The sequence below is a fragment of the Dermacentor andersoni genome, chromosome 4 (genome assembly GCF_023375885.2).
Source record: "Dermacentor andersoni chromosome 4, qqDerAnde1_hic_scaffold, whole genome shotgun sequence".
Lineage (NCBI taxonomy): Eukaryota > Metazoa > Arthropoda > Arachnida > Ixodida > Ixodidae > Dermacentor > Dermacentor andersoni.
The window spans coordinates 67,438,188-67,461,380 of NC_092817.1; the positions used below are offsets into that span (position 1 = coordinate 67,438,188).

The following is a 23,193-nucleotide window of genomic DNA, read 5'->3' on the forward strand; positions in this document are numbered from 1 at the left end:
AATCGTGGACGTCGTTTCTTCAGCTAAATGGGTATGGGTATAAAACTTGATATACTGGCCAAAAGATATCTTTTTAGAAATATATGGCTCTCATAAAATAATTTGTCCCAATACTTTAGCAGTACGTATGCTTCCTACACTTACTCTGTGCTCATTTGGGGCCTTTATTACACGGCAAGGAGAACACATGACTAGTCTATGGAAAAATTGATTTGAAATGCATAAAATGCGCATGACGCGAAAGTAAACTTTCTCATATATCCTTTTCTTCATCTAACGTTTCGTTTGATGCGCTCCATAGCTCAATCCACCGTAGAAGTAGGCGAAAAAACATACTATGAATTCAATGCACTGTTATCTTCCTTTCCCCATGCACAATTTCTGCTTACTAGCCTCAGCCATAAGCTTAACAGTGGCTGAATACATATTGACCATAGTTTGTTTTTAAAAAGTGAGGCATGTGTCCAAATTACGGCATCTAAATTGAGTATTTAATATCGTAAACATCACGGGCACTATAAAATACGATGTGGCTTAATTTTTTGCGGTCAGCGTCATTTGGCTTTACAAACATTTTTCTGAAGAACTGTTATTCAGTCAGTGCTCATGCTTCGCAACATGTTTCTTCACATTCAGAAACACGCATTCATGGTCCATGTAACAAATTCTTCTTTACCATAATTTACAGGTTGTGCTTCCCAGAAGGCAATCCTGTGCTTGACGTGGAGGACCTAAAGCACGGCGGACATTACGTGGCGTTGCTGCCTCACGAGTCGTTCAAGAAGCCTACTTCAAAGATACCGAATAATTACATGTATGACCAAAACAGGCTTACAGTTTTGCTGTAGTAACTTGTCCAGCGCGAGACATTTGTCCATGCACCAGCGAGAAATGTGACCTTGTATGGTCTACCATTTTTGAAGAACTAGAAAAGGAGGAACTTTCAATGTTTCTAATCGAATTATAAAATGAAATGGCGCTTCTTTTCTTTTTTATCCGGTGCCTTTGCTTAGTCCTATACGTTAACCTCCTCTTTCTCTTCGATTCCAGGCGAACATACGAAACATTAGCTCAAGATACCTCAGGAAATGCATCCCAAAGTGCTATTGCTGAGGCGGAGGACGAAAATGAAAATTCAGCCACTGATCCAAGAGGCCAGAGCCAAGAAGCAGCGATTGCTATGAAGGAGGCATCCACATCAACCACCGAAGACAAGGAAACGGCCACTACCATGTCCCTGTACAATAACCAGGAGCTCGAAGACAGCGCAGTTCAAACGGGCAGCCTTGAAGAAGTGCGGGCGGAAGACAATGATCAGGGCGCACATCATCAAGACTCCTTAAGCGAGAGCGCGGACCAGCCCATAACCCAAAATGAGCCACCTGCCGAAGCTGCCAACGAAGAAAGTGACAATAACGAAATTTTGAATAGCCGTGCTCGCTCTCCAGAACCCAATATGTCACCGCCACAGCAAGCAGATCCCGAGAGCTCTGCGCAGCCATCTAGAGAAGATGTGTCAGCGAGTGTTGTGGCCGACACGGCATCTCCTGCGATCAAAGAAACTGATGACGACGACCCATCCGAAATAGCGTACGCTACGCCCTTGCAAGATGCAAAACGTTTGAAAGATTTAGAGCAGCATCTACACAGACTGTCTGGTAATAGCAACCACAAGTTAAAAACGAGCCCGGACAGGACAAGCAAGCCGGAGGAAAGCGATAACATCAGCTTGGCGTCGTTGAACAGCTTTTACGAGCACGAACAGCAGTTACTAAGGGCCGAAACCGAAGTGTCAAAGGAATCGGAAAAAAGAAGTGAGTCCCGCCATAGCGCCAAATTCGAATTTAATGACACGCCAAAGCAACCGTTGAGTGCCGCAGACAGCACCGCTAACAAAGAAACACCGGCAGCCTACGCAATAGACAAGTGTGAAGAATTTTCTGTGGGACAGAGTGCGGCCAGTGAGACGTCAGCTGCCCGGCAACAACCCATAGCATCAACTGAAGACCAGTTCAGCAGTGTACAAGGTAATACAAGCAGTGAGAGGCCACGCCCGGCAGCTCGACGAAAGTCATCCGGGTCGATCAACGCATCGGGCTCTGCGCTTGGAAATGAGCAGCACGCCCCGCCAGATTACAGTCCTCTGGCGCAGCGGAGCATTCGTGTGAGTGAAAGTCGAGCGTCTGTAAACAGCACGTCATCTGTAACGCGCCGAGACTCTTTGAATGATGGTGTCAGCCGGAGAGAGCGGCGGTCCTCAGTTCACGGCATCGCTTCCCTGGGCCAAAGTCCTGCTGAGATCAACGGTCGTCCCTCCGGCCTTTCTAAGCAACATTCATTGGACGATGCAGCGAAAAGCAGAAGCTCCGAAAAACGATCTTCGAAGACAAGTCGGACGCCATCGCAAGATCGAACTCAAGGCACAGTAGCCGAGAAGTCGGCCTTAAAGAACTCTTCTGGCAGCATTTCACATTCGTCAAGAAAAACAAACGATGATGGTAAAAGCTTAACCCACTCGAAAACTTCCAGAAATGGTACGGAAAGGAAAGCTTCAGGTACCAAAAGCAAGCGACCTGCTGAGGAGGACAGCAATAACAAGGTTTTGTCGCGGTCATCATCTGTAGAGTCTCTCAAGTCTAACAAAGACAGCGGATACTCGCCTGCTTCTGAAAGGTCCAAGGACAGCACCGATGCACCGCAGAGGCAAAAAGACGTCAAAGACGCGAGCAGGGCACAGGGCACAGGAAGTTCTTCCAAACGCACTGAAGATAAGCTGAGTTCACTGTACTACGCAAACTCGCCGCCTCATTCTCCCATAAGAACGTACGCTTATCTTATACAGGAAAAACCTTCTGCAGCAAGCTACGATTACCGCGCCCCAGAAGGCGGTCCAATGAATCAGACGCTTTACACTGCCACGCCACTGAGGTACTCGTCTGCTACTAAAAATCAATGGAAGCCAGACACGTACCCGATCCTTGAAGAGGATGACGTCTTCTATGCCAAATCTTCCCGAGGAAAGAACGTGGAGGCCTACAGGGAGATCGATTTCAATGAGGGTACGTTTTCCTTTGAAGTTTGCATGCTTTAGACTAAGAGAAAGTTAGCTTTCAAATGGGCCTGAAATCTAACCTCGTCATTATGCAATAGTTCGAAAAAGAGCTGGACGAAGCTCACAACAGCTGCGCTCTTGCTCTCGGCTGGCGAAAACAAACGATGGACGTTTTCTCATATCCTTGCCCCTGCTGCAGCCTGATTGTAAGGCTTGACGTTTTGTCGAGATCCACGCCCTCGAATGCAAAATTATCTGACTGAATGACACATTTGTTGACAAAAATCTCGGAACAGAAGCGCTCCAAGAGAATCAAAGTGAAATTGTCTTGAAATACGATTGTCATGACGTTTCAAATATAAACATATACCATATTCGTAACCACAAAAAAGTCAACTTTGTGTTAATTATGCGCTTGATGATTCTAATTGTTCTGGAAAATTGTGTCCTCCAAAGCGCATAAACAAGCTAGCTCTGCTAGTAGGTTTGTGCGCAGCTGGTTTTAGAGCGCAGCTCTTAGACGCCCGTTCCTTGGTAGAGCGTCGGTGTCCCTCAACGTCACCGCGCGAACGCGCTCTTGCCACTGCCCGCGCGTTCGTCTTCTTCGACAGCTGGCTCCAGTGCCGCTCATCATGCCAGCAATACAATACCGCTGACGGCACTGGCCCACTGCCCGTCAGTGCGGGGATTTCGGTCTCAAATTATTTGCCTCAATATATCGCGAAATGAAAACACGTATCGAGCTGCGCTCAAATTTCGCATTAGGCAGTATCCGAATCGTCGGACACTTCTTTTTTATCGCGTCTTTATTAAAATTGGCGTCAGCTTCCCTTGGAAAACCCTGAGGAATGTAAAGGGCGCAGTAGATAGTAAAATACCATGCTTTTCTTTTTATTAGACTATGATGAATATTTAAATACTGCCTGTGGCCGATGGCACAATTCTAATCTTTAAACTATATTACATGAAGAGACGGTCATTATTTACAGGAGAAATTAATATGCGCAATCAATAAAAATTGTACTAATTAGGTTTTCAACTAACCACATCTTGCCACACGCAGCGACTTACTATTTATATCCAGCGAGTTTGGAAGGCGCATCCACTTGGAACAAATAATCAGGATGACCACCTTACGAAATATTCATTTCCAAACTGTACGACGAAGTACATTGGCGTTCCAGTAACTTATGTGCTTAAATGCATAAAACGGTGTTTTCTTTAGAAAGTGAGTGGCACAACAGAGCATTTTTGCGGCAAGTTTGACGGCGCATATCTAGAAACCGGTGACATTTTCAGAATTCGTTCTAAGTCGATATGGTGCTCCATTACCTAAAACTATTCCAATCTGTTTATATTCCAAATCGGTCATTAGCCCTCCGTAATAGGTAAAAACGGCTCGAGCTCTGCCCATGTGGGTGTGGCGCCCGCCCATATGGGCTAGACCCGAACCATTCTGAACTATCAGGGAGGGCTAAGCCCTTACAAAAATATTAATTGACAGCCTAGAAACGGTTTATAGACATTTGTCTATGAAGTCTTTAGGCTGTCTAGATATTTCTTTAGATAAGACCATAGACTGTCTACAGACTTATGGCTTTACACTTTTTATAGACTAGTCTATAACTAGTCTGGGTCTATAGACTGTCTATAGATTAATGAAAATTCACGTTTGCAGACAATTGTCTGCAGCCTGTCTATAGACATTCCATAGACTTCCGTCTACAAAAGTAGAACTGTATAACCCTATACACTTTTCTATATAGACATTCTGCAGACATTTGTCAGCAAACGTGAATTTTCGTTATTCTATAGACAGTCTATAGAGTGTCTATGAACTCAGACATTTTATAGACTACTCTACGAAAGGTGTAAGGCCATAAGTCCATAGACTGTCTGCAGACTATGCCTGCAGACCAGTATATTGATAATCCATAGACTTTAGCCTTACTCTATTTGTGAATTATTGTCGATACAGGGTGTCCGAGCTAACATAAATTCAGTGAAGCTGTTCAACGAAGAACAAGGTAAAAAAAGACGGTGCAGCAAGATCCGAATCTAAGACTTATGGTGTTCAGCCGTCAGAGATCTCACCTGTAGGTTTTTTTTTTATAATAGTATATCTTGCGCACTGTTTCTTTATCTTTTATTTTCATTGACCAGCCTGGCTAAAATGGCCGGGATCGACACCCTATATACTAGCTACATAAACCACATTTTGTTAACTATGTTTCGATTATATATAAACATTCGCTGCTGGGGTCGGTATTAAGCAATCTATTGGAAATGTCTATAAAAATGTACCGAATCCAGCATGCATATGGGAACATACCCAGGGAACTGTACATAAAAGATCATGCTTGCGGATGGAAGCAGTCGAAAAATCTCAAATGCATGTAGCCGTGAATCTTTATGTAAGACTGCATGAGCATTCATGCACAAGCACATTTAAGAAATAATACAGTTTCGTGCAACGCATCCGCTTGAACGAAACCTGCTAGGTATCTACAAGTTAGTTTACATTTCTGTTTACATATGGCGGCAAAAATTTTTTGAATGTATATTATGTATGTTAACGTGTTGCTTCTCATCTGAGCTTATGCATTAATGTCGATAGCTTAATGATGCTCCTGAACCAGCTGCACTTGCATATGTTGCATAAACAGAAAAAAATTGAAGCGATTCCACTAGTGCTGAATCATGCAATGCAAAAAAGAAAACAAGTGCACCGGCATTGAATTAACTCCTTTTATTGCGCGATATATTCATTTTCTTAAAATGTAGGTCTTGCGCTATGATCGAAAGAGACTATTTACAGATCTACAGACTACTTACCCTTGGCAAGCAAGGCCGCCAGGCCGGCCTTGATCTTCTTGTCATATGTTCCAAAGATGCTGCAAGTGTATGCTGCAAACAACTAGATGCAACAATGTGAGGCAAAAATAACAGTTGTGTATTCTTTCTATGTTCCTCAAGCAGCTTAATATAGTTACTCAAACCACTTAAGTCAATACTCAGGGTGGTTTAAGTATGACGAACGCCTGCTTGTGAATACAAATCGGTATTATTATGCAATCTTTCATTTTATGGCATGATGGACAAATAAACAGTCCCAACTGCTGCTGGTGCTGCAGCAACAGTATGTTGCTTTTAAAACACGTTCATATATGGCACGTTATTGTAATTATCCCAAATGATCTCTTTATCAAATTCTGAAACATGGTTACGCAGTTGTGCTGTTCGTGCATTTTTTGGCTGTTAATTAAATATGCCCGCGCAGAGTGATATGCTCAGAAGAGTGACTGGAGTATTGACAGTATCATACCAAAGATTTGAATTTATTTTTCTTAATACACATTTAAGTGTCTTTCTCATACTCTTAAATAATGAATGCATCATTGGCCATAACTTCAACAGAAGGCAGATGGATTCATTGTATTGATATGGTCACTTCTTAGTTTCGTACCGATAATAAAGCCTCTTGGGCATGCTAACACGGTTGCAAGTTAGGTATACCACATGAGCACCCGAAATACCACGCGAGCACTGTGTCATGGCACGACAGAGATGCACGTCCTGGGACACAAAACTAAAACTATAGTGCGAAGGAATGCTATCACAGCAAGTTAGTTAAGGTGCTCTCAAACATAAGTAACTTTTCTAGGGTTTCGAGGTTCAGGACTTATAGTTAACGCAAAAAAAGTGAGTAAGATATGCCATGTCAGTATGGCTCACTTTCTTTTTTTTTAATATATGGGACCAATTTGTCTGAATTCTTTTCTGAGGTGAAACATTTCAAAATGTGTTGAATAGAGAGATTCTCTGGAAATTTGTATGGCATATAACAAGACAGCATACCTATGTTGACATTTTCAAATTCCCCTATCTTTTTCCAATTCTACCCTGGCTGTTCTCATGAAAATTCTCTGGAAACCTATGCCATCCGCAGCTTAACTGGAATAAAAAAAATACTGTGGTTTAGTGCTTGCCAAGCACTGCCACGGCATAAATTTTTATAAAACGAATACCGCGTCCGTCACTTGACATGCAGTATTAGATTGAACTGAATTGAATCCCTTGTTTCATAAAACTGAAAAGAGGTTGGGCAAGTTCGTATTCATGGCAACACGAGCACAGCACGGAAGACAAGGAGACAGAAAGACACACACGTAAAGCAGACGCAACAATGTGAGGGAAAACTATTCAATTAGTTATTTTTATGGTACTTTAGTAACTTAATATATAATTTGCTCTCATCCTTTATGTCTCTAGGTAACCTGGTTTACCTGTGACTAAAGACTACATCCCAATATGAATCAGTACTATTATAATGTTTCATTATGTTACAGTATGATGAGCAATTAGACAACCGTAATGGTGGCTGGTGCCAGCAACGGTACGATTAGTTTCAAGACAGGTTCATTAATAAGAAAGAAATGCGAGAATACCAAACTATTCATATAATAACCCCTTCAATCACGGATTACGTTGGACTGTAGATAAATGTGTGAAATTTACTTAATTTTATGCCAAGGTGCTGGAGACTCCATAGAAAGCAAGTCAAGGTGGGATGAGAATAACCCTGCATTTTATAGACAGCCAGCATAATTACATAGTGAATAATTATTCATTTATTGTACAGTCAGTCATGCTACGTTTCTTCATTAAAAATAATGAATCACCCACTGGAATTACAAGCACAGGTTAATTATTGGGTGGAAGCATTGCAATGAGGGAAAAAAATCTTTCGCAATTACTACCAGAACGCCCCACTTCAAATCTCCCGTCAAACTGCTAGTGCCTTCACCAAAGCGGTCGTCCGAAGCAACAAAGTTCACTCAGAAGTGAAATGGGTGTACTTTAGGGAACCAGAATGTTCAATTTACTCAAAGCTTAATGTTCCTTGTCTATTCCTTGCAACCGCTGCAAAGTAATGGCAAAAGTAAGTTGCGTCCCCAAACGTATACGCCGTGACTGAAGCCGATAATAATTGCTGAAACAAAGATACCCAGCTGGACTGCGCATATTTTTGGGGTGTTCATGCAATATGCCCGTGCCGAACGAACAGGCTCAGAATAGTGACTGCAGTTTTGAACAATAACGTTAAGAATTTCAATTTATTTCCACTCAGAACGGTCTGCAAGGTCTTCTTTCTCATAATCCAAAATGAATACATTTGCCATACTTTCAGTAGAATGCACATGAACAGGCTGTATTGATAAGGTTACTTATCAGCTAAAACATATTACGATCTTTTAGGTGTGTTGATAAGCCAAGCGGAATGTCCACTAAATTTGAATAATCTGTCCATTATCTACTAGGACAAGACTACAAAATGAATAATCTGCTTTTTTTTTCTTTTGTACAGCGCATATAGTATACAGTCTGTCCCAGACGATGGCACTAATGCAACAGTAATGAAAACCGGAACACTTATTACGCACGACAAGGGCTTCATGCGATGCACGATTGGCAAATTGCGAATCTGCGCCAGCAGCTCCCTAGTGATTACCAGCACGTAAACTGCATAACGCCGTAGCATCAAAAGGCGCTTAACACTTTTCAAATAGCCCGAAAAATAACTTTTGTTACTAAACTGTTTATAAAAGAGACAAAAAAAAAAGAAATCTAACTATCGTCAAACACAGTGCCTTCAGTTTGAAACGTGTAATGGTGCTACCCCGAGTGTCTAATTAATTATTCTCTAATTTGTTTCGGCTACGTTGCGATGCTGCGAGTGATTGAGCTTATCGCAGGTTTCATGCTACGAAAGCTTTTACGGTTCCATGTATTTAGATTGGGTGAATTTAAATATATGCATGAATATAACCATGAATCTAACCGCTTTGTGTTGTCCCTTTCTTCAAGTGTCATGTTTTGCTTGCGGTAACCTCCCAAAATTATTTAGATAGGTCGGCAGGAGCCTTTAAAATACTGCTACTTTTACCCTACACGAAAACGGCAGCGCACGCACTGCTGATGCATGCCCCATAAACACGGCCTTTCATCCGACTACGCTAACAATGATTCAACTATACGTATCTGTTTGAAAATTCGTCACGCTAACACAATATCGAGGTATGTAAGTAAAGCGTGCCACGAGAATTTCACTACCCATGCAGCGCAGTATTCATTGCGGCTGGATCGAGTGCCACGAAATGAGATCCACCACACTGGCTGCTCAGCACAGACAATGCGCTTAGCGGCTGCTCAGTATCAAGGTAAAACATGGTGTTTTTTTTACGCACATCAACTATGACGCTAAAATCAACAAGCGTGAGCAATCGCTTGCCCTAAAACAGTCCATACAGCAGAAGCGAGAACAAGAGCGCGTTATCAAATCATGTAAACGACAAACCGACACTATGCCCGAGTCCCCTAGGCTACATGCAGCGGTTCGCGCTACGAAATGCGCACACCTAATCCTGAGCTATTGACGGAAAACATCTCTGCTAAAACTTACCGTTCAGTGTAGTTGACGTGTGATGCCACAAAGAATACACGCATACACAGACACCAAGGTACAGGCAGGCACCGCACACCGCTGCACCAAGCGTTTACGTGCCTGGCGCACTCGTTGAGAATTCAAATTAACGCGGACAGTAGGCGCACCGCTGTTGCTGCCATTGCGCATGCACAGGAGCTTAAAGCGACGAGGGTGTGCGCGCTCCGAGATGTCCGAGCGCGTTTTCCTTTATTATTATCTTTTGTCTCTTTTTCTCTCTCTGCACTCAATGCGCACGGAACGGGTTACTTTTAAATTTTTCATTTGTTTTGTCATGGGCGAAGGAAATGCGCTGGCACATTGTATTACAAACGCTGTGGGCTATATTATGGAACTTAAATGCACACTTGGATGATTGCCCGTTTGTAAAAGCATTTACAGGGCCCGTCAGGCGTTTACATTATCGCCAGTGACGATGAGTAATACAGTGAATTTCTAACATATCTTCCTGCATAATGAAATCGAGGGTTTGACGGAAGCCCGTCTGGTCGGGATGAAGCATTGAAGAAATAAAACGAAGGACACCGACCAACATAGAAGTGCTAAAAAATGAAAAATCTAAAAGACGTTTCGGCTTCGCTACGGAAGCCGATCATCCAGACCGTTCAATCAATCCGTTCATCCAGACGCTCACAAAAGTTCGGTTGCTGCCTCACTGCTCAACCGTACGAACCGCATTTGCACCACAGCAGAAAGCCGTTCCACTGACTTGGACCACGTGCGAGGTGATCTCTCGGCAAGCGGCTACCCCACATCCTTTTTGACTGCTGTGGAGCGCCGTCTGTCCAATCCAGCTCGTCCGACCAATCCCCGACCAAGAAAGCGTGCCGCCATACCTTACGTTCCAGGGATAAGCGAAACCTTGTCTCGCGTTCTACGCAGTTATGACGTTGAGGTGGCGCACGTGCCCGTATGTAAGCTGAGGCAAGCGCTCGTCGGCGGTAAGGACAGGCTTCCGAGAGAATCGTTTCCCGGCGTGGTCTATAAGATACCCTGCGCAGATTGCGACTACGCATACATCGGTGAATCGGGCAACTTCAAACAGAGACTGAGGCAGCATCAGAAAGATGTCGAAAAGAAGCGTACAGTGTCGAATGCCCTTGCCGAGCACACGGATGCAACGGGCCACAATATCGACTGGGATCGCTCGAGAATTATCGGCCAAGAACGAAACCAAAAATCGCGTCTGTATCTGGAATCACTGGAGATACAAAAAACACGTCACACGCTTAATCGAAATGAGGGAACCCTCCCCCCGTCATACACGCGCTGCTTACGTCACGTTCTAAAGCCTACATAAGCTTCCACGAACCTTCCGTCATCCCATTGTGAACAAGGCTTCCGTAGCGAAGCCGAAACGTCTTTTAGATTTTTCATTTTTTAGCACTTCTATGTTGGTCGGTGTCCTTCGTTTTATTTCTTCAATCTTCCTGCATACCACCAAATGGGATACCCTGTCAGGATTGGGGGCTCAATCCCATCGCTCGTGATCCGTTGTCAAGATTGGAGTCGGGCATGAATTAGAAGGTAGCTGGCCCATGCCGTCGTCCAACTTATCCACGCTGAGAACGTTGATGAAGGGAAGGACTGCTTCTCATCGAGAACGAGGAATATGGTTTATTTACAGTATTTATATCCGTCTAACATGACTGTTTGAGAAAGTACATCAGTCTAACATGACTGCTTGAGAGAGAGTGTCAGTCCAACATGACTGCTTAAGAGAAGTGTGTCGAGCATCCGCACAACAGCAGTTTTTAAACACTCGGTCCTCCCGCGATACAAGGTGATGCGAACGTTCGTTTAGTCATCGCAAACTATCCGCCTCTCCGCAGGACAGTTTACACACACACATGCACACACACACGTGTTTACGGTCCGAAACCGACACCACACGTATTTCATAGAACTCGGAGCCGTTCCGGGTAGCGCGTTGTCTTGCGTCTTGGTCGGTGCGTGGGAAGCAGCGCAAAACGGCGTTCCCGCGGCAACTCACGCACCCGTTCCAGATCAGGTCCGCGTTGGGGAGTTTGGGAACAATAGTTGGCCCGCCGAACTCATTCCGTCACAACAGCGATGAGGCTAGAGGTTGGCGGCGGTTTCAGCACAAAGCCTGCCTCATCGAACGCATCCTAGCTGAAGTGACGGAGAGTGGGGGATGCACGTCTTGTTCCCCGACACAAAGTCGATTTAGTCCCGCTGTGGCTAGAGGTTGGCGGCGATGCTCCCGAGATGTTGCTTCCACAGTCGCAACTGGGTGGCAAACTTGCACCGCAGCTGGCCGTTCTTAACAACCCGCACATATGGTAGTGCAAGTTTTCTGTTCCGATGATAGGTCAAAGCAATCAGTACAGCAATGACGTACTTATATGCGTGGCCGCGCAGGCATACCACCTGTGAAAGACTGGGTGGGCTCAATGAATTTGGCACATATTTAAGTAAATGAGAAACTTTGAAGAGTCTATAGTGCAGGATATTAGTCAACGAAAAGCCACCCGATGTTAGTGACGCAGCCGAGATATGAGGACAACGTGTAAAGTATGTGAGAATTGGACGACGCAAATTGGACGACGAATTGGACGACACATGCGCGACATCGGTTGATCGCACACTCACAAAATCTGCGTTGTCAGCTACAAACATTACGAGTCTCTGTGCTGTTAGCTTGATGCCTGTTTGGAACCCACTTGTAGCTATAGTTGGCGTTCATAACATCTATTATCACGATTGGATCGGCGTATTGTTTTCTTTACTCTACCGCCGCAAAAGTCATACTATGACAACTGTGAAGACTGTCTTGGGATTGCTGAGACCGACTACGTAGATCATATCATGTGGTCAACAAATGCGGAGATATACACCATGTAGATACTAAAGTCTACAAATAGGCTTTAATCTCCGCACTATACAACTCCAGTGGCTTATATCTAACCTAGCTCCGTACTATCCATCGGTACCTGCGCTTTGTTGCAGCGTACACGGGTTGGCAGCGATTAACGACTTTTGTCTCTAGTTAATCCATAGACGGCATGTAAATCTGAAGCAATAAGACTTTTGCAGTATCGGCTGTTTTCTAGTTCATCTCATGCCTTACCACAATCGGTATACGGGCTGTTCGTTCAAGTTAACATCACCTTTGGTGACTCCCACGCTATGGCCTTCATCGGCGGGGATATAGGAAACCCTGGCGAATAATTCGAATTGCAAAGAAGTATGCAGGGTGTTTCACTTAATTTGAGCAAAACTTTAAAATATGCAAATGCTACGTAGCTGGAAAGAACCAAGGTAATGTTGTTTGCCGTCGCTTGGAGATACTCCGATTTTTTTTGCATTCTCCCTGATGAGATAATTAGTCTTAATTAATCTACTTCTGAATTATTATAGGTAGATGAAAAGTCTCAATGAGAAAATTGTAGAGCAACGTGAGAACTTCCCAACACAGCTTTCTGTTGCTCAACACGTGTTCCATACAAGTGTTTTCCGAGCGTGAAAGAAGCCCGCGAATACACCCAATGTGCCTTGAGAGGCCAGTCGCGCATATATATATATATAGGTGTCTGTGTGTCTGTGTGAAATACGTAGACTGGGAATAGACAAAAATAATCAAAATCTTATCGACCTTCGTCTATAGACAGTCTATAGACGAAGAATCAATAAGGATAAATGGAGGCTGTATCGAATTTTGTCGACAGGTAATCGATAGAGCGGAAGTAGACAAACAGAAAGTAGCATCATATCGACTTCATTGTCTAGACCGAGTATAGAATGAGAGCAGACAAAAAGAAATAAAAGCCTTATCAACTTCTGTCTATAGACAATCTATAAACTTGGAGTAGACAAAACTAATGAACATGCTGAGCACGAGGTCGCGGGATCGAATCCCGGCCACGGCGGCCGCATTTCGATGGGGGCGAAATGAGAAAACACCCGTGTACTTAGATTTAGGTGCACGTTAAAGAACCCCAGGTGGTCGAAATTTCCGGAGTCCTCCATTACGGCGTGCCTCATAATCAGAAAGTGGTTTTGGCATGTTAAACCCCATAATTTAATTTTAAACTAATGAACACCTTATTGACTCTCGTCTATAGACAGTCTAAAGACCATGAATGGACAACAATAAATAGAGACTGTATCGACTTTTGTCAATGGGTATTCTATAGAGCGGAAGCAGACAAAAAGAAACAAACAGCTTTTCAACTTTTGCCTTTGGACAATCTATAAACCGGGAGTAGACAAAAAGAAATAGAAACTTAACGACTCTCATCTATAGACAGTCTATAGGTAAAGAATGAACAAAAATAAATAGAGATTGTATCGACTTTCATCTACAGGTAGTCTATAGAGGGGAAGTAGACAAAAAGAAACAAACCCCTTATCGATTTTTTTCTATAGACCGTCAATAGAATACGAGTAGACAAAAAGAAATAGAAACCTTATCACTTTAATCGATAGACAGTCTATAGACTTTGTATCAACAAAAGAGCAAATCTATAGAAAGGCAAGGTCGTCTATAAGAAGTCTATAGACTTTCTATAGACAGTCTAAACTCATTATGGTAAGGGGTGGTTTGGAATAAAAACAGATTCCAATAGTTTTACGTTATACCAGCCATTTTCTTGGTTCATATGTTATCAGTGCGATATAAATGGGACAGAAAGAAGAGAGGCAAACACCACAACCCCTGTGTGTCCCGTTTTTATCGCGCTAGTAGCATGAATAAAGAATCTTGCAACAAACTAGCCCATTTAACAGCACATAAAGTCAACATCCCTCGCAAACTCCCTGACTACAATTCGTAAATTGCAGCATGAGTCGTAATGTAATTAGTAAAACACTTAATGAAATTATTAATAAGTCGATTAGGCATTTTTATTTCACTATGTCCACCTCTGCGAATAATCCAGCTGAAACTGCCATAGACAATTTTTTGGAATTCTGTATAGTGTAAAGGAAAACCTTTCGCAGAATCAAGTATCAACACAAATTAACCACACTCATCTGTCAAAGAAAACTACAATCCTAAACACTCTCCAGAAGCTATTCCGTGCACGCACTCATTAATGTTACTAGGCTGCACTAACTGAGGCTGCCACATGCTGAGAAAATATTGCATCCACCTCTTGGGAGATCTCACGTGGCTGCAGTACTTATTGAATAAAAAAACTTATTGCAGTGTAGGGATTTTCGAATGCCATCAATACATACATTAAATATGTCTTGCATAAAGCCTCGTTGTTTTTTCCTCAGACAATGGAGGTGTTTTCCGAGCGAGGCAATTCCTTTCCGACACGGGAGGAGCTGTTGAGATACAGGAGAGCATGGACACAAAAGTCGATGTTCCCATCGACGATATGGAAGCTCTTGAAGTGGAGGTAAGACGTACTAGCACGATGGAGCTATTGCTTCTTGTCGTATGTTAATACTGTACAGTACCATGTCGGCACGTAATGTGATGAACACAGCCCTTTTCAATGTTAATTAGACCATTCAGCCTGTGAATAGAGCTTCTGATAGGCCTTGTCGGGATTCAGTGGATATCATGAGATCAGTGGTTATGTAACTACTAAATGTGGTTGTACAAACAGAGACTTACACACTTTAGGAAGGTTTTCGTTTTCTTTTGAAGCACAAAACTGTCGTCCGAACAGCGCCTATTCCTGGGGTATAAGCTGCAAGGCTGCAAATCATTACTAAAGGCTAGTATTTAGCATTGCAGCATTTGTTCCTTCTATGAAATGATGCCCTGCAGGCACTTAATATATTTTGTTGAGAAATAATTAAGTCTGACAGACATTGCAGGAAAATCTCGCTTTGCTTATTAATGTTAAGACAGACCTGGTGCGATGATTTAACCGGCAATCGCGACAGAGTACAGTTGTCTAAAGCGCAGCACGAGCGAACGATATATGATTCACTCCCTATCGATACACTCCTAAAGCAGGCTTCAAGCTTTACTAAACGTGAAGTAAGACACTCCTGTGTACAAAGCCATATCGATTTTGACTATTCTGGTTTCTTGAACTGAACCTACCTACTTAACTGCATACAGTAAAAACTCTGTATAACGAAATCTAAGGCGGAGGCGCTATTCGTTCTGTCGATTAATTCGTTATAATGATTGTCCACCCTCATGTCTAACAATGGCCGCCAGGAAAGGCGGGGTTAACTTTATTAACTGTTGGGAAAGCCGATGGAAAAGCCCACTGCGCTCCACCGAATCACCGCGAATGTTTATTTCCTGACACTTTGTCAGCGAGATGATTTTCTCTAATGCAAGTGTCAGCGCTAGTCGATCTTCGCCATCGTTGTGCGTGCTCAAGCTTCGTGAGCGCGCCGGCAGAGCGCAGCAAACCTCCTATTTTGTACAGCGCTTATCACCGTACGCAAACGGATGCTTATAAACAACACTGAAAGGCATCTCTTCGCGCAGGTGACCAGTGACGGGGGTCGCACATAATTGAGGGCTAGCAGTGTCCGCCGGCATGATCAAGAGACGCTGATGTGGACAGCTGAGAAGCTGAGCAATAGACGTAATTTGTAGGATCCATTTCATTTACCATTCTTTATCATTTGTCGATCGCGCGGATTCCAAGCGATAACGGGGGTGGGGTTTTGCCAGCGCTACTCTAGGTGGGAAAAGCGAATGGAGAAGAAATGGATCGTTCTATAATGCGATCCCTTGCCTGCGAATCCGCAGCACATTGCCATGCACCACACCTGCCTTAGCATACCACAAGCCACGCGCTCCTTCGGCCAAGGCGCAGCAGGACGCGCACACCAGAGTGGGGAAGCAGCCGACGTTGGCAGGGCGCGGCGCGAGCCGGCAGCCGTAGAGTGCTTCTGTCACCGCCTACTGAACACGCTAGGCAAGTTTGGTGCGTCGCCAGGTAGACGACAGATCGCGGGAGTTTTAAACATGCTGATTGAGATGCAGCAAGCAGCATTGCGTGGCGCCACAGGTCGACCTAATCAGCGCAAATTGTTCAGTAAGTTTACATTTTGAGCTAAAAGGTTCATTATATAAATTTAAAAGCTTTTGCTTTGTTGACATTAGAATTTAGATGCATGGGTTTCTATAACAATGCGAAGGGGAATTACAGTTACTTCGTTTTGTTCACTTGCTAGTTATAAACCATTTTGTTATAACATGCTTTCGCAATATTCATCGCTGCAGAAACCTAACAATCTATCATTTACTCAGCAGCTGGCAACAGAAAATGACACAGCAACATGAACTTCACCGGCGATGGTGCATGTATTGCAGGCCTGTTAAATATCAAGCAACCATCTGCCCCATGCACTCGTCTCGCTTTCCGTTTACGTGCAACTGTTATCAGACAATATCAAAAGCCCCAATGCAATTGTCACTGTCACTATATAGAGCAACAATGTGCACCACAAGCATGACAAATATATTAAGTTTCACCACTTAGCTGCAGCTTTTCGCAGGCTATGGCATCTTGTTATTCCAACGGCTCATCCTGCCAAGACGAGATTATGAGACACACTACATTTTTGTGAACACCGCTGATTTTCTTCCAACTATTGCCCTATTTCTTAACCAATGAACAGGAGGAGTACCTGCCCCCAGAGCACATCCGCATTGATCGGAGCGCATCCGGAGGACCGGGTCATCGCATCGTAACCTTTCTGCCAAGTGCCGGAAGTGGGAGAAGCAGCTGTGCGACATCTTCAGACAAGAGGACCATGACGAGGCACATCAACCGGGACGACGTGCAGCGCATGGTCATCTGACACGACGAGGTTCGAGAACAAAAGCAATCGCAATGTATGGCCTAGCTGAAGATTGGATGGCAGTCATTGCAGTCATCATGCACCGACGTCTCAGACTGCTGTAGTATCAGGCCACAGAAGTACATACGTAGTACGCAGTATATTCGCAGTACGTACATCTCCTGGCATAGATCATTGTCTGTTTTCACAGAAGAGGAAACAACTGTTCAAGGTACAGCCAGATTAGGGAGAATTGAAGTGAAAGGTCATGCAAGCCGCACGTAAAAATGCAGCCTGCGTGCGTAAAGCTCCTAGCTGCAGACACCCGTTCCTAGGCGTAAAAGAGTGTGGATGCTGCTATGCATACGGAAAGGTGAATTATCCATTAACAGAAGTTAACAATCATTCAATTACACAGTATGTTTTGATATTATATTTATCCTACATCATTCTTCAGTGTCCCTAACACGACGGCGGCAATCCAATAATGCGTAGGTCGTCCCACTATATACGAGTATTCATGATTTTCTAGCCTCCTTTGCATTCAAGGCAAAACCGCACCTAAATCTGAACTATCCTCAAGGCAGAAAAACATTACTTTTTCCACCTTTTATAAGACATGAATGATACTACAATCTACGGGGCATAAAAGCCAAGGAATATATCCCTTGAAAGAGAACATTTTGATTTACATTGGTCAGTAAAGCAAACAGAATTCACGCGGACTCAAAATGTATACTCTTCGCTTATTGATGGATCAGAATGAACATGCCAAAATCAGAATCAGCTAGCTCACTCACACTACACAAAGTCCGACCTAGCTAAGCCAATCATACTCGCTCGCCAAAAACGGGTCCCACCAAAGTCCTTACAATTCACATTAACCAAAATGAGGTTCAGCCAAGTGCACTAAATAATACCCATTATATATCGCTCACTCGCGTCCACAGACTGACCAACTCACTCAAACTAATGAAATCATGGGCTCCGGCTCAATGCAACTGATGGAATCACGGGCCCACGTGAACTCATGGAATCACAGATTCAAGACTTGCTCGACTTCACTAAGCATGAACTTCCTAAGACGTGCACTCTCAGACTTACTTGACAGAAACTCCTATGAGGTTGTTATCAAAGCATCATATGAACTATGCCACAAAAACAGCCATACACTTACATGTGGAAGGAATGCAAAGCATTTATTATTATTACATGTGTTTCCAACACCCCATAAATGTAAGACTGGCAAGACGACATGAAGACGACGTGTTATATGCGTTTTGGCTGGGCTACGTTTCATTAGCTAAGCCATTGAGAAGTTCATTATTGCTGGATGTAGAAAATTTTCAGGCTGGAGCCTTTGCTGACCAAACGCGATTCTGATCAATCATGCGAGAACGTGCAAGCGGTTCACTTTTCAAACCATTATAAGATTAAGATTAAGATAAATGCATGACCGCTTGGGGCTCTTCGGTTATGACCAATCACACAAAGGATTCACTTTCCGAACGATTGCAACATCGCATCACAGGTACTACTGCCTCACTTTTGGCATCCAGCAATATAATCTAACAATGAAGGGAAAGCAGAATGCAGCAGTAATGAAACATGGCGCACTTTTGGGCTATAATAAGTATGGTAGTGCAAGGAATCTAGAAAGGAGTAACGGTGCCAGCGCTAACATTCCCGAATGCCATTCTGGGCTTAAAGTCAGACGTCGTGTCAGGGTTGGAAGTTACCCAAAGACCGCGAGGTTGATTGGCCTTGGTGACCCACGATAAATCCACAAATGAAGCAGCGAAGGGAGACATGGGTTGGGCCTCTTTTGATGTCAGAGAAGTGCAGAGAAAATTATTTTTGAAGAAAGACTCAGGAACTTGGATGAAAATAAATGGGTGGCTAAAGTGCACAAATATCTAACTCAAATGCATAGATACAGAATGGAGGAAGAGGTCAAGATAGTTGGAAACCAGGTAAAAACTAACTAAATGTGTAAATATTGTCACGTAGTAGTGACGGCAAAGAAAGTAGCAATACTGTACATGACGAAACTTTTATGGGGCGAACCTGTGCCTACAAAAAACAGGTTACACTTAAAGTACAACGATAGTGGCGAACACAGTCGGCGATCGTCGAAATCTGATCTGCTGGTCAAGCGCGTCGGCTTTTATACATGAATCATCGAAGGTTCCAGAGTAATCGCTGGTGGCCGGGTGTCTTCTAGAAAGTTCTACACAATTCGCGTCGCACATGCAAACAGAGTACGCAAGCTTCGGTGACAGCAGACAGTACCTACAACAATCGATGACATTGGAGAAACTTCCGATACATACGGGTGCGTCCCGCGATGAGCGATAACATTTGTTAGAGGGTGAAAAGCAGTCACCCGAAAAAAGATAAGTACACGAGTCAATATACAACCACGGGACATCAAAAAGAAAGCCAGGAACAGAGACAGTTAATTTAATGCAAAGGATGAAAACAAAAAGGACCATGGCGCTTTACAAGAATGGCAAGAAAGACATTAGAAAGGAAAATCTGCATGATAACACAAAGGGCAGTGCCTTACTGTTAGAAGCCTGAGCAGATTTCCAAGGAACAAGAGCATACCGGAGGAAATATTCGCATTAGGATAAGGAATGTGCATGATGAAGCAAAAATCCGTAGACCAACTTGGCACATTCTAATGAAATGTGATGGAATTCACCTAGCGACGTCCGTAGGAAATGTCCACCATCCAGAAATGCCGAGATTTAAAGCTTTAAAGCGGATAGAAGCGTTAACAGTCGAGGTAATTAAGCATGAGACATTTACAGCATTGGTGAAAAAAAAGGAGGCAAGAAATTAATAGGACTGGATCCATTACAAGCATAAGCAACTATACGAGGTACAAGATAGGTCTTAAGGAAAAGATAAGACATTAAGGAAACTGAAAAAATTTTAGACTAATAAATTTAATATAGAGTATGTGATTAGCTAAAGCAGGCTAGGTGACCATTTATAACCCACTCTATTTTTGAAGGGTATGACAATATCATCATCATCATAATAATAATCATCATCATCATTAGTGCTCTACTTTGCCACCTGCCCCTCACATCTTTTTGAAGGTGGTGCCACGACAACTGAGAAGGTGAATAGCCGATTAGGCATAGGGCAGCCATTTCTGGAAAATTCTGGATTCAGAAAAGTCAAAGCGGAACAAACACCGTCGCGCATGTAAACCGTGGGACAGCAGGGCTAGGGCAGTAAAGCTGCAGGACATGTCCAGTTTAAATCGAGACATCTCGTCACCTTAGTTATGTTGCTAAGGAATGTTGTCAGCCACGAAACAGCAAAAGTTGACACTAGACCAACAAGAAAGTCGCTAAATCTAGTAACAATATCGCTGAAACGGCATCACTGCACACAACTCACTTAAACCTCCTAGCGCCTGCCCAGGGTCACTCAGACTTACGCAGGCATAAACTCACTGTGGCCAAGTTAGAGTCAGACTCGCAAATGACTCTCGGTTTGAGTGATATGAGTAAGTCTCAACATATGAGCTCGCCAACACAGGGCTATTTACGTGTGCGGTGCCCATCAACACAATCGTTTTAGAATTATTGCATTGCCAATTTGAGCAATGCCAATTTACTCTTTACTGACCAAGCATAAAGCAGTAGTAAAGTAAAATATGAAACTGTGTTGGTAGTGCTATGGTTTGCTAAATTAACCTTTTCAACTTGAAAATGTTAAACTTTCCCTCTGACCTTTGCAGACATCGGAAGTGGATGACTAGCATGGACAGAAAGTACAGACGAACTTGCTTCCGGATTATCAATAGTGAATGGACTTCCAAAGAGGGAACTGTTGGTGAAAAATGCCACGAACCACAACCATGAAGATGGTGGAACCAGAAAACTTTCGATATGTGCTTCTACTGTTTTGTGTTCCTTGCTGTACAAGTTTAGACAGTTGGTGCAACAATGACAACTGAGAGGTTCACGAGACCACCTACTGCAAAGCACTGAAGTGACAGATTTTCATCTCCAACAACACAAGTCCGCACACCGGCAAAAAAGCTGTTGAAGACTAGGAAGGTGCAGTGTCACCTCTCAAGCTTTACCGAACCCATTATGGGGACATTATGAGTGCCTTGATTAGGCAAGTTTAAACAATGAGCGTGCGAAAATAAAAAAAAAATCCTGCACCTAGCAAATCATATGATGAAGAAACATAACGATGCTCATTGTAACAAAGCTACACATTGCACAATAATGAATAGTGTATTCTAGCCTGAACAGTCTGGAGTTGAATGAGGCCAAAGTGCTCACAAACCTTAAGGCTCCTTTATACCAAAGTTTTCTTTAGCCCAAAGCAATCTCTTTTAAGATGAATATGTATAGAACACTGCAGTCGGGTGCAACTTTACAAGAAAGGGGAGGCCCCACCGAAGCGCGACAGCCGATTGCCTCCGCGATTAAAATAGTCCCGCTCAAGAGAACGTGCTTCTAAAACGCGTAATTCTCGGTATAAATAGACTTTTATATTTTGTTGAATGGTTTGGTAGAGCTCGTGATTGGAATGCTACAGCACATGCCAGATTGCGAGACAAAAATAACCCTATGCCTTCTACAATGCTGCGCATCATCTGCATTTTAGCTTCATTGCAAGAGACAAAAGTAGAAAGAGCAGCTCTGCGTGGCTTTTGCGCTAGTTTACATGTATACAGCACAATTACTACTCGTTTTCAGAGCTTGAAATGAATCATTTGCTATTTAACAAGTACTCAAATAAACAATACATAAATCGAAACCATTACAAACCTGGGGCGAGAAGATGATCGAGGCAGGAAACATACAAAAATGCTTCCTTCATCGTTTTAAATAGCATATGATTTATATGTTTTTGTGTCTTTTCACAAACTTATATTCAAGAATGTGATAGGTTCTTTTCCTCATTCCTTCTAACGTTTTTTTTTTTTTTTGCAAGTCTGCAGTCTCGCCAGTTCGCGTAGCGTAGCGTCCGCGATGCTCGCTACAATCTTTCGTCGCCGGATCACGACTCATAATAAACACACGCGGCGCAAATAGTGCACCGGCATGATAGACCAGCCCAAACAGTTTGAGAATTCACTCTGACGAGGGGCAGACGCACGGGACTGACGCGAATCGGCCCATATCGAAGTGAGGGCAGCCATCTCCTCCATCGGGGGGGGGGGGGGGGGGGGGGGTCACCGGCCGTCCGGCTCGTGACGTCAGTATAGAGTGCTCGCGCATTGGTGGAGGCTCGCGTGCATTCACCTTGTAGGAGTAAACGCCCCTTTTTTCTAAAGTCGTACCCGACTATAGATGCAGGCGCTATTTGGTAATGCGTCTGGAATCAGCGTTTGAATGTGTGCATACATGTGTGTCCGTGTGAATGCGAATTATCTGTACTTTAACAGAGATGCAAAAGATAGTAATCCTTCTTTGTAATGAAGAGCAGACAACTTTCATATGAATGGTACTTCAATAAATGCACTGAAAGGTCTGTAAACACACAGCGAAGTGTACACAATGAATTGTTTGTACAAGTGATTTAGTGTTATGCACATAATATATAATGTTCTTGCAAAAAAACAAGAAGCCTCATCTCCTCAAGAGAAGAACTCGGGAACAATATGTGCTCCTTGTTCCATGTATCTTCCATCAGTTAATTTCTTAATGGCGAGATACAAGTTTCTTTTTACAGTAAAAACTGCACAAGAAAGTTTTCTTTTTTTTGCAACCTGTACTTTGTGCTACAGTTCTTTGCGACTAGTAGTGCAGCCATGTCATTTCTGCTCACCCTATTACAAATTTAGATCACATAAGCTATGTCGAGCACCTTGCAAGCCACGGCTACTATACTGTGGGTACTTGTGAAGTCCTTTGACATTGTG

At 43.3% G+C, this 23,193-nt stretch overlaps 1 protein-coding gene across 1 annotated transcript; it reads left to right on the forward strand.

Moving 5' to 3' along the window:
- Positions 1 to 1,066: 1,066 nt before the first annotated feature.
- On the forward strand, positions 1,067 to 23,121 carry LOC126536761 (uncharacterized). The gene is made up of 4 exons (XM_055074154.2): positions 1,067 to 3,059; positions 14,802 to 14,926; positions 17,127 to 17,318; positions 21,049 to 23,121. The coding sequence occupies exons 1-3, from the start codon at positions 1,181 to 1,183 to the stop codon at positions 17,307 to 17,309; spliced, it is 2,187 nt and encodes a 728-aa protein (XP_054930129.2). The 5' UTR covers positions 1,067 to 1,180; the 3' UTR covers positions 17,310 to 17,318; positions 21,049 to 23,121.
- The last annotated feature ends 72 nt before the right edge of the window (positions 23,122 to 23,193 follow it).

Coding starts and splice junctions, on each gene's coding strand:
- LOC126536761 (XM_055074154.2), top strand. CDS start 1,181: ATGAAGGAGGCATCCACATCAACCACCGAAGACAAGGAAACGGCCACT. Junction 3,060..14,801: donor GGAGATCGATTTCAATGAGG/GTACGTTTTCCT, acceptor TTTTTTCCTCAG/ACAATGGAGGTGTTTTCCGA. Junction 14,927..17,126: donor TGGAAGCTCTTGAAGTGGAG/GTAAGACGTACT, acceptor ACCAATGAACAG/GAGGAGTACCTGCCCCCAGA.